The 12,491-nt window shown below is 40.3% G+C and overlaps 1 protein-coding gene across 1 annotated transcript; it reads right to left on the bottom strand.

Annotated features, from left to right (window-relative positions):
* Window positions 1-2,556: 2,556 nt before the first annotated feature.
* On the bottom strand, window positions 2,557-9,578 carry hsp90b1 (heat shock protein 90, beta (grp94), member 1). The gene is made up of 18 exons (XM_012880356.3): window positions 9,414-9,578; window positions 8,744-8,846; window positions 7,936-8,077; window positions 7,721-7,837; window positions 6,994-7,325; window positions 6,763-6,874; window positions 6,549-6,674; window positions 5,445-5,561; window positions 5,219-5,356; window positions 5,053-5,130; window positions 4,894-4,959; window positions 4,487-4,756; window positions 4,161-4,406; window positions 3,920-4,056; window positions 3,371-3,449; window positions 3,109-3,264; window positions 2,929-3,021; window positions 2,557-2,822 (listed from the first exon to the last, which is right to left on the bottom strand). Exons 1-18 carry the CDS (start codon window positions 9,460-9,462, stop codon window positions 2,805-2,807), a joined length of 2,379 nt encoding a protein of 792 aa, XP_012735810.2. The 5' UTR covers window positions 9,463-9,578; the 3' UTR covers window positions 2,557-2,804.
* Window positions 9,579-12,491: the final 2,913 nt, after the last annotated feature.

Genomic DNA, 12,491 nt, shown 5'->3' with positions numbered 1-12,491 from the left:
CAGACACCGGAAGAGGTCAGATCCTGACAGCGCAGCGAGACATCACATCATGCTTATCTTATTCTAGGTTGTTGATTTTTGTTTTTTATGGGCTATATTGATTTTTAAATATGGCCGAATAATTGACTGGGAAGAACCGATAAAATGTGCTGATGATAGGTTTCACATTTGAAGGCTTTGTAAAGTGCTATACTTGCTATGAGATAAATAATAATAATAATAATAATAATAATAATAATAATAATACTTTATTTCAGCTTTTGTTTGCTTTTGGCTAATGTATTTTACCGTGATACTTCAATAATTTGAAATAATTAAGTATTGAAGCTTGGAGTAGTTGTGGATTTTATGAATTATGCAGAGTAAAATATATACAAACTTCCCCACTACACCCAACATGGAAAGTTGCCCCTGGATCACCAGGATGATGGACATAAGATCTGTTTTCCCATCAGAAATGGTGAGAAAACAGTTGGTTTCTGCTTTCCATAAAGTGGAAGTAGTCTTCTTTACTGGAAATGACCTCTACTTAGAAGAAATGTCTAGCTGGAATTATCCCAGAAGCCTGTTGATGGCTATGTTAGCTCTGTGGTCAGGGGGCAACTGGTCCTAAATGGATTTATCCTATTGGTGGGGCGCATGTTTATATTTTTGCTTGAAGTATTTTGAGTTTGTATCTAACTTAAAGAATATCAGAAAACATAAATTCAACATGATGGAATGTGCCTGTTGGGTTCTGCCTTGAGGACGAAAAAAAGAAAATAAAAATCCTCAAAAACCAAAAATTATTTCTGACCAGTGCTGAAAATATTACAGCAGTTATATCGCTTATGTATTGTGTACAGGATCAAACAAGTAGACAATAAAACAACTAGTGTGTGGGAGGATTAACAAAACAATCATGAGCTGACCTGTCGCCCCTGGTTACATTAGTGTGACTAATTATGTAGAAAAAAGGTACAGAGGCAAGTCTCATTATGAAGCCATAGTGCCTTTAATTGCTTGATAACAGAATATGGGGCCCATTTGTGGTGCCATATGGGGAGAAAATAGATGAATCTACTGCACACTGGAAGGTTTCAGAGCGTTCTGACTCTGACAGATCCTGCATGGCACATTGTGTTATATCATATAGGCTAACAAAAAGCCTGAAAAGAGACTTGCCAGGAGTGCTGAAAAACTATTCAAAATATCAAAAGAAGAAACCTGATGTCTTTAGGCTTTATTACAGTTCATTAAAATCTCGGTGTGCACAAATCATACGCAACACAAATTCTGTCCTGAACATGAACATAACACAGCAGAACCTACTCAAGGACCAACATTTAAAAGAAATGTTTTTAGACTGTTCAATTTAAATGTTGACAGATTTTTTTTCTTTAGATTATTGTACAGGACTTGGTCCTCCATATACAGGGTGAGCAGGTGCATATTTTTCATTGCAGAAAGCTTAAAGTAAGAATTATTGGTACCAGAAGTAACAATAAGATGAAGCAGTGAAGATACAGCCACTATTACAAACTGCTTTATCGGTGCATCAAGGCTACCTTTCATCTATAGCCGATATAAGCTCCAAAATGGGAGCCTTTGGCCCCGTCCACTTATATTTCAGACACTTTACTGAGTGTATCCAAGCCCCTGCTGCTACTTACAAAATAAATAGTGAATTAATTCTATTTAGATGGCATCTCAATTAAAAAAAAAAAAATCTGTAAACAGTAGGAAAATCTAAATAATGTAAGCTTTGGCAGAATACTTCAACAGCACAGAACTGTGCATGTCTCCATGTAAAGTCCTGCTTATTTACATTAAGTTTGACAGTCCCATCTGAGCAAAAGTGCCACCTACAGGAGATAAGCATAATTACGTCTCCTCTAGATTTGAAGGTGATTTGTCTCACGGTGGCAAATGGGAGAAATACCGAACATTTTCCCAAACATCAAGACCTGACCAACTGGTTCACAATATTTCAACTATGATTGCAGTAAAGCAGTCACATGGTATCAAAAAAAAAAAAAAAAAAAAAAAAAAAAAAAAAAAAAAAAAAAACACATTTGCTCACATTGTTCTGTAAAGCAGCCATTTTTCCATGTTTACCTGAATATGACATCAATAATTGTGAAGCATTTACTGCTTGTGCTTTACTTTTATTTTAACCTGATTAACAGTACTACCCTCCATTACTGATTTAGCGGTGCAACTGTTTTGCCACCGTCATGCCCAAATTAGCCCATTGTGGCAAAATGAGTTTTACACCTCCAAACATTTGCAGGCTTTTAACAAAATGAATACCTTTAATGTGAAAACAGACTTCTGAATGGGTTTATTTAAATAAAATTGAACAAAATTTATATTTTAAGTGCAAAAATTAATGTTCTGTGCCATGTGTAAAAGAACAATTGCTCAATTGGAAGTACAATGTGGTCATGGAAACACCATCCTGAGACACTTTTGATGATGGCCAACAACCATTTATGCAAAGTAGTGGTTTGGTAGCACTCTGCCACCTGCAGGTTAGTTTCACTTCTGCATTTGAAGAAACAAAAACACCATTTGTTTTTTTTTTTGTGGTAACATTTATTTGATCAATAGACGGAATTGCATCTTTCCATAAACAGTTCAGTTAAATATTAACAAATTTACAGTCATGAGGAATGTAAAAAACAAAAACACAAACAATGGTCTCCTTAAAAAAAACCCAGTCCCCAGGACCCCACCCAGGATAACATTAACCACAGTGGCACTGGAACAACAAACAAGTCCGATTTCCAGTTCCACCGTCACACATCCTCACATTCAGTGCTTCACAGTTCATCCTTTATCTGTGAAAAGAAGGAAAAATCGTAAGTTAGCCTCAAACGTGAAATCTTTGGCATTCAGTTTCCTTACGACACAAGTAGGACGTGTAACGATGCAAAGCGGACTCACCGTCTCATCGTCGTCATCATCTACAACTTCTTCTTTATCTTCAGGATCTTCCTCTGCTGGCTCCTCTGGTTCTTCCTCAGGTTCTTCTTCAACCTACAGAAGATACATTCGTTTTAATGGGTACCTTAACAATTAAGTCAATAAACTAGTACTTGTGTGAAACAGCCAACGCGAACTTGCCTGTTCGTCCAGGGGAACGTTCATGCTGAGTCGGAGCATGCGCTCTATTCTGTCTCCGTAAGCTTTGGTGTCGGCCAGCTGGTATCCTGAACGCAGTGTTGCCGTCTCGAACAGAACCACTGCGAGATCCGATGCAGTCTGGTCCTCAGCGTCAGACTAAAAGATGAAAGAAACGGGAGTCAGAAATGCATTTGTTTTGAACAGTGAAGATCGTACGACGATAGCTACAGCAAAGCATCGTTAAAACAGTATAGAAGCTTACGGTGACTCTGCTGAGCATCTGTTTGACGAGGGGATGTTTGGGGTTGATTTCTAGTGTTTTCTTCTGGCTGGCATAATAACTGAGGAACAGAAGAGAATGCATGTGAGTTTGAAGTAATGGTCCTAAACAAATGACAGCATTGCAAGTGAAACTAATGGTTTAAATAATCCAAAAAGAAATGCACTCCTTTAGACACTCAAAGGGACTAGTTGTCAAAACAACAAGATTTGAAAAACAAAGAGTTTCTTTATTCATCTGTAATTATGTCCTAAAACTGTCTCTTTATTAACTCCAGCTGACATGTACATCTTTGAGTATGCAATGCTCACAAGGATGGAGAATTCCTAGTAGCCGTTTAATGTTCCTACCACATTTTTTCCTTCCACTCAACTTTCCCTTAATATCTTTGCATACAGACAGTTTCTTTAGGAAATACCTTCCGGTTTTAACTCCAGAAACTATCAAGTCAGCGATACATTTGCGCATCAAAAATCCTGTCTGAAAGTGGTGTCCTGTGATCTTTAAATTTGCAGCTGTACTAACACTCACTTTGTGGAAATGTCTTTTCCCGTCTGATAAGCCTGTGCCTTCATGATCCTCTCCATGTTTCCTGACCAGCCGTACTGACTGGCGACCAGCGCACAGGGCGAGTTGGTCAACCTCTGAGAGAGGACCGCCTTTTCAATCTATTGGGAGAAGACAAATATGGTGATTAGAACATTAAATCCAGGAGCCAAATTCATTTCCAATAATCTCAAGTAAAATGACAACAACACAACAAGTTCTCTACCTTGTCCTTCAGGGCCTTGTCCTTCAGCCAAGTAGTGAGTGGCTCAAACTCCTTCTCCAGGGCCTCCCTCTTCTCTTTGGCCTTCTCACTTTCCTCAAACTTGACACCCTCTTTGGCCACGTTCTGGAAGCGTTTCCCATCAAACTCGGGCAGCGCCTGAATGCAGTACTCGTCCACAGGCTCGGTCAGGTAAATAACCTCGTAGCCCTTCTTCAGCAGCCTCTCCACGAAGGGAGAAGACTCCGCCTGTGCACAAGAGTCCCAGGTTATTTCAAGGCGTTTTCCAACTTTCCCTTCAACACCCTCAAACCGCCCTCTCGGCTCACCTCCTTCCTGGTGGTACCAGCCATGAAGTAGATCTTGTCCTGCTTCTCCTTCATGCGCTCCACGTACTGCTCCAGGCTGGCCAAGACGGTCTCGCTGTTGGAGGTCTGGAAGCGGAGCAGCTTGGCCAGGCGGGTCCTGTTGGAGTGATCCTCGATGACGCCCAGTTTGATGTTGGTGCCAAACTCCTTCCAGAACTTCTCGTTGTACTGGTCGTCCGCAATCTTCTTGATCATGTCCAAAGTCTTACGGACCAGCTTCTTGCGGATGACCTGGAGTCAGGACAAACCAGATGTTTCACTTTTGATATAATAAATTCTGTTCGATTTCAATATAAATGAAATATGGGCCACAAAGAGCTCAACAACCCAGAAGAAAACATTGGCAGTGAGGTAATGTGGGCCTTTACCTTGAGCAGTTTGTGCTGCTGTAGAGTTTCTCTGGACACATTCAGAGGAAGATCATCAGAGTCAACCTGGTAAAAGTAAAAATCACACTTTACCCTCAGACAAAGTGAGACGAAAGTAGAAAACCAGCAGATGGTAGAAACCAGCCATTGACCACTTACCACTCCCTTGATGAAGTTTAGGTACTTGGGCATCATGTCGTTGAAGTCGTCTGTGATGAAAACTCTCCTGACAAACAGCTGCGGCAGAAAGTTTCAACATGAGTCCCAGGCCGCTGTGTGGGTTTTATTTCGTTTGTCGACGCCGAGCATCGCGTCGGCCACAAACCTTGATGTAGTCGTTCTTCTTGGAGCCATACTCGTCAAAGAGGCCTCGGGGAGCCGACGTGGGGACGAACAGGATGGACTTGAAGGTCACCTCTCCCTCAGCCGTGAAGTGGATGTGAGCCAGGGGGTCGTCGCTGTCCTGGTGGAGAGGAAAACGTTATTGAAACTTACCAAGTCTGTACAATAAAAAGCTTAAAGGCTATCTGGCGAACAGAGACTTTTCATACCTTTGAGAAGGTCTTGTAGAAGGCCTTGTATTCATCCTCCTCCACCTCCTTGGCTGGTCTCTGCCAGATTGGCTTGATGTCGTTCATCAGTTCCCAGTCCCAAACCGTCTTCTCAACCTGCAAAGCGAATGATGGTTTAACAAAAAACTACACTGATTCACCAGTTTTGCTATCATAATGCTGCTCAACTTAGCCATGAAAGAGCAGAAATATCAGAGATGCACTGGGATAAAGTGGACAGTCTCACTGCAACCATATAAAGGGCTACCTTTGCTTATAAAATACTTCTTAATGTTGAAGGTGAACATTATACGGTGATAATCACCTGATTGAGGTATTAAAGGTTTATAAAGCTTTATAATAATAGAGAGCAATGCATTTTGTTTATTTATGCTGCTATAAGAGCATTAGACATCAGCAGATAACAGGAGCTGAAACTTGGAGCAAAGTTGACATTTTATCATCTTTTGACAAGTTCAGTTCTTGCCGGTCAAGGAAGGAGGGATATGGAAATGTTGTCAGTCCTTTGGAGTCTGCATTTAAAGACAAAGGCTCCATTGAACAACAGGCAAACAGAGGGCTGCTGTTGGTAATGCCATTCTCTGATAGAAGATGTAAAATACAGTTTAAAAATGTCAACTCTAATCAAACCCATTATGTAGAGCAAAAGTTGTAGAAACCTGTAAATAAGCAAAGCAGCACAACACTGACAGACCTAAAGGTTGTGTAAAGCACCTTTATATTAAAGAACAAGAGTAAATTGGAGCTTCCCCTGTTAGGAATCTGGACAAGAATTTACTGTGAATGGAAATTTCAGGAAAAATATTAAATAAAAACTAAGGCAATCAATTAGTTTCAGGGGAGCAAATAGTAACCCCTAAAGGTTATAATAAAAGCTTATTTTACCTGGAAAACTTCTATGCAGTTGTACATTCTAAGTGATGGAGAAACTTTAGGTGGTTTTAGAAAATGTTTTTACTCAGTTCAAATCTATCTAGAAAGTGAACAAATGGCATCAGCCGGGAAAGGTTGAAGATATATCAGTGCATCTTTAAAAATAAGCAGTTGTAACTAAACCATTCTGATTCCATGTTAACAAGTTACCTTCTTCGTCTTTGGCTTGTCTTTATCCTCCTCCTCTTCCTCTACTTCAACATCATCTTCAGGAGTCTCCTTCTCTGGTTCCTCTGCCTCAGCGTCGTCCTCGATGGGCTCCTCAACCGTCTCGGTCTGACATTAACAAAACACACCATTTGGTCAATTACGTGTTCCTTTTCTGACACAATGGCACGTAGCCACGTTAGAACCAAATGATCACCTTGCTAGCCCAGAGGTAGATGGGGAAGTTGATGAACTGGGAATACTTCTTGATGAGATTCTTGATGGTCTCCAGCTCAAGGAAGTCTGAGGCCTCCTCCTTCAGGACCAGTCTGAGTTTGGAGAAAGAGGAGGGAGAACGGTCACGGTCAAAGCCAACGCAATGCTGGAGCCGGAGTAGTAACAACTGGACAACTCCTCAAATAACTATAAAATGTCTTATTAAACCTACGTGATGGTTGTGCCCCTGCCCAGCGTGTCTCCACGGGGGTCCTCGATGACGGAGAACTGGTTTGAGTCCGACTCCCAGATGTGCTGAGTGTCGTTGTTGTGCTTGGACGTCACAATGACCTTGTCGGCAACGAGGAAGGCGGAGTAGAAACCCACGCCGAACTGGCCAATCAGCTCTGACGTAGACTGGCCCTCGGACTGCATCTCCGTCATCTTGTTGAGGAACTCGCTGGTGCCCGACTTGGCGATGGTTCCCAGGTTCTTCACCAGCTCCTCTTTGGTCATTCCGACGCCGGTGTCAGTGATGTGGAGCATGTTCTTTTCTTTATCAGACTGCAAAGCGAGAACGGAGACAGTTACGACGAAGGTTTACATCCCAGAGACGACAATCCAGCACAAGCTCAGATTTTGAGACATTTACACAATGTTCAAATCAAAACTTTATAAGCTAATTACTTTCATTTAAAAGAAATTCTCTCTACAGCCACTGTAAAATTAGAAGGTTTAATACTGTTAAACTTTTGTTGCTTTGATTCATGGACTTAAAGCAGAAGCACCACACCTTTTCATTTTAAGCCAATTTGTATTTCCTGTCAAAGAACGTTTTTTTTTTTTTTTTTTTAAACAGGTGGGGGTTAAGCACAGCTTTGAAAAAAAAAAAATAATAATGGGTTTAAACATACATTTTTAAATACCTGTTTGCACACCAAGGCATTTTATCTGCTTACTTTTATTTTGATGGTCAGCTCTTCGTTGGCCGCCAACGCTGCCTCGTCTGTAAGCGACAACAGCCGGATCTTATCCAGAGCATCTGAGGCGTTAGAGATCAACTCCCTGAGGAAGATCTGGAAGACAAGATCAAACAGGTGAGCTTTCCCCCAGACAATCACCCAGCAGCCCAGCCATCTTTAAGTGGTAGATTTCTCCCCCTTCCCAAACAAACCTCCTTGTTCTTGTAGAGAGAGTTGATAATGAGCTTCATCATACGATTGACTTCTGCCTGAAATGCGTGTTTTTCAGACTTTTCCCTTAGTTCCTTAATCTGAGCAGCGTTCAAACCATCCAGCTGGATGGCCTCCTCCTCCCTGAAGGCGGGCAAAAACAAGAACACAAGTGAAACAAACAGAGCGCACAAGTTTCAAGCATCAGTAATGGGCACTTGAAACAGAAAGCAACCGGTCTCCTTGTTTTCGGTTGCTAACCTAATACACAGTGGTGTCGAGCACCAGGATAATGTCACTGATCTATCAGAGCTGTGCCCTGACAACTGAGACATGCCTGCCCTGGTGACCTGTGTACATAAGCTGGGTGACACTGACCTTGATAACTTGTGTCACAAAAAAAAAGTAGTTTTATCTTAGTGCTGCAAGATATTAGGAAAGTGTACAAAAATATCGAGTTACAATGACATCCTGCAATAAAAAAATAAAGAGTATATGGCATTAATGTCTTGATGCTTAAGCTTGACAGCACACATTAACCCCAGCTTTGGGAGTAGCCTAACCATATACTTTCCATCTTTTTCATTTAAACCTAATTTTACTAAAGAGCTTTCATCTGGTCACAGCAGCTGTGTCGACAGAGACAACTTCCTGACCATGAAATACGGCTTCTTATTGGCCATGTAACTTTAAACGTGTGCCAAACATGAATATTGGTATGCAAAGCATCAACGGCCGTCATTTTAACCCTCTTGTGCAAACCCCCATTTCTATTTTATAAATCCCCTTTGGCAAATCGGCTGCACCTACCTCTGCAGCACCTCATCATCTGTCCTGGAGCCATCTCTGCTCTTTCCCAGGTCTTCCTCAACTGTGCCTTCCACGTCCACTTCATCCTCAGCCTTCACAGCAGCTGCCATAAAAAACAGTGTATGGTCACGTATTCAGATCGTAAATCGGAGCATATCCCAAAGTTTATAGCAATGTTTGATACGGATCATTAAAAAAAAAAAAAAAGATTTTAAGAGATAGCTTTAGGGTCAGTTGAGTTGTGATCCAAATAGGAACATGCATAAGTCCTATAGAAGCGCTATCAAATGGAAAATGAACTGTGTCGCCGATGGAAAGTTCTGGAAAGATGTTACTTTCAAGCACAAATGAATGAAAATGAACGCATTTTCTTGCGCTAGCATGTCTCCAATGTGCTTTTTCCCCCTCCCTTCAACCAGAAACTTCTGGAAAGCCAGGGAGGAATAATGCAAATTCAAGTTGCTCTAACCGATATAGTAAAACATGCAAAGAGTAATTATCGAACTTATACCAAAAATAAATACCAGTATTCATAATGAATGAGCAGGAGAGGAGGGGGGAAAAAAACCCCACAAAGACAAGTTCTCATTAGCCTTGCTGGAGCTAAAGTAGCTAAAAATGATGGATAACCAAGCGAGCCACATGACTAAATTATCTTCACGCTACTCACCGAAGGCTAGAAGTGCGAAAAGAAGCCCTACCACCCAGACTCGTTTCATTTTGAGATACAGCTCGCCTGACGCTGAGTCTTCAGTTCCAGAGACAAAAGGCAGGGGAAACAACGCAGATAGCTCTGTCTTTACAGCAGGGGTCGTGCGGCTACTTCTCTCGTCGAGCGTGCCCACACCGTTAAACCCACCACCGTCGACCAATGGCTGCGCACCACGCACAAGGCTGGACCAATCACCGCCGAGCATATGGCACACGGCCTCCAATCAGATACTTCAACATAAGTCGATGACCGAAAATCGTGGCTAGACACCATTGGCCAAAAGTGAATATTCAGCTCATCACTTCCTAAAATTACGCTTCTATTATAGCTGGAAATTCGCGTTAGTTAAATATTGATTTCTTGTGTAATGTCATAGTGACAAAATGAGACTTGATGACACTTAAAAGAACGACGACCTTTTTCGTTTATCGCCCAACCGCCATACTTTGCTCCCAGTATATGTCATTGCGTTAATATGTATTTTTGAAGCATAATGCAGTCAGGTGATAGCAGCTGTATATGCCAATATAAAATATGCTTCGTGCCTTTTTATATATATTTAGAAAATGGAAGCTTTTAGGGCGTGCACTAAATGGGATTCTGCACTCCGATAAGTGCATTATGTTTTCTATGAGGTCTGATAAAGCTCACAGTTTTACTTAGGACATATCAAAAAATATTATTTACAAGTTCTGGGCTCTACATTCATTCTTGGCAACAAATTGGAGCATGATTGAATCGGGATTCATTTTATTTTAAGTGCAATATTTACCTTATTCCACCAGATGGCCGTGTTCAGTTAGTTAGTAAATCGTTCCGTTTTTTACTTTAAATTTAAAATGTTTGTAATATACAGATATGCCAGATACGATTGCTGTGTTTTAAGACTCAAGGGTGTATCTGATTGTATGCACCTCACTTGTACTTGTAAAATAATACACGTATTTGTTTGTGTGTGGCTCCAAAATGGATGTTATTAAAAATATTCAATAGATCAATTTTATATTTAACTCAGCATTTCTGATTTAACCAAATACTGATTTTCAAGAGCACATAGCACACTGTATTAAAGCCACTATCTATAATTATTTCCCAGTTTGAAGTGTGTTCAAAAAATGTAGAACTCAATGTGACATGATTAACAACCATGTTTCCAGAGTAACCATTGCTTGCAAAAATAAACTAAAAACTGCAGGGTTAAAAATAACCAAATTAGAGTCATATTTGCCAACACAGTCTTGGATAAGACCTGGACCAATCCAGCCCTCTGTTGATTTAACGCGGCAGGATTTGGGATATGGATTAGATCTAATATATTGGGTTGAAAAATGTATTAATGGGATATATATCAAACGATTAGGCTCTCAGATAGAGGTTTGAAAATACTATGCCAGACCCTGATTTCTAAACAAGTAATGTTTGAGCGAAGATGAATGATGTTTGTCCATTAATCCATTTAACATGCCTGCAGCAGCTGCTGCCTAAGTCTTGTAAAGTCAAGTCAAAGTGCATATGCTAATTGCAGTCTCAGTGTTATAGGAACAACATATAAAACAAAGAAATAGAAAACACAGATAAGACCTATTTAAAACAGTAATTCAAGCAAACTAAAAACAAATACTTAGAGATTTGGGCAGCACATACAAGTAAGATCCCATAAAACAAGGAAATAAAAGAAGTAAAAACAATAGAAATTTCCAAAACCAAAAGCATGAGCCTAACTAAAAGCTTGAAATAACAAGTATTTTGAATTTACATTTAAAGGTAGGCACTGTAGAAACTGATCTGGGGTGTTCTCTGTGTCATGTTTGTGTGCTTTCTAAACTGGGATTCTATGCTAAATTTCATTACAGTCTCATAATGACAATAAAGTTTCTTGGTTCTTGATTCTGATTTCTGTGGTAGGAAATTCCAGATAATAGGACCATAATAATTTCTCCAACATGGGACAAATAAAGAAAAAAATAATAATTACCTTTTGATGACTAAAATAACCAAGAGCTGATTTAGAGTTAATCCTAAATTACTGGAACATCTTTAAGGTCTGTCAAACATAATCCATGAGCATCTTATAAGCAGAGGAAGGCGACAGGCAATGTGAAGCTATGAAAAACAATCTGAAGTATTTTTAAAATCATCCATCCATCCATCCATCCATCCATCCATCCATCCATCCATCCATCCATCCATCCATCCATCCATCCATCCATCCATCCATCCATCCGTGAGGGGGTGCTGGTGCCTATCTCCAGCTGTCAATGGGCGAGAGGCGGAATACACACTGGACAGGTCACCAGTCTAACGCAGTTTTTAAAATTAATTATCTATTTAACTGGAAGCCAGGGAAGAGATTTAAGGATAGGAGTGACGTGCTCTGTCCTTTTGGTTTTAATTAAATGCTGGGGTATGGCATTTTTGATTAACTGAAGTTTATTGAGGGACGTTTTTGATGTTCCAGCAAAGGGTGCATCACGCTAGTCTCATCTAATAGAATTAAAGGCATAATTCAGTTTTTCCGCTGATCCACAGACAAGAGATGGGGTATACCCTTAATAGGCGGCCAATCCAGGATATCTTGGAGACAGAATGGGCTAAAAAAATTAAAATTGAAAAATACCAACAGTGACATACACATTGACAGTGAAGGGGTCACTTAGATTGGCCTTGCATGCATGTTTTAGGTGATGGGAGGAGGCCTAAGTACCCAAGAGAACCCACATATAGTCCAGGGAGAGCATGACAGCCACACACCGGTTGATACTGACAAATACTTAAATAAGGCAAAAGTCATTGCTGACACACAACGCTATGTTAATTATAGCCTATCTATATTGCCTTTGTGACTTTATTCTTTGGTTAAAGTTAGAATGTTGAACTCAGCTAGCATTAGCTTGACAAGCAGCTTAGCAAATAAAAAGCTAATGTTGTCAACAGTGGACAAACTCTGTTGTTAACTTCATTACACCACCCACTGGCATTATTAAACAAGATAACTTTAACATCTTGCTGTTTCTGGTTTCTGTGTTCATGTGTTCT

The sequence above is a fragment of the Fundulus heteroclitus genome, chromosome 2 (genome assembly GCF_011125445.2).
Source record: "Fundulus heteroclitus isolate FHET01 chromosome 2, MU-UCD_Fhet_4.1, whole genome shotgun sequence".
Lineage (NCBI taxonomy): Eukaryota > Metazoa > Chordata > Actinopteri > Cyprinodontiformes > Fundulidae > Fundulus > Fundulus heteroclitus.
Note: the sequence above shows the minus strand (reverse complement) of the source record. Positions and strands in the feature narration are given on the sequence as shown.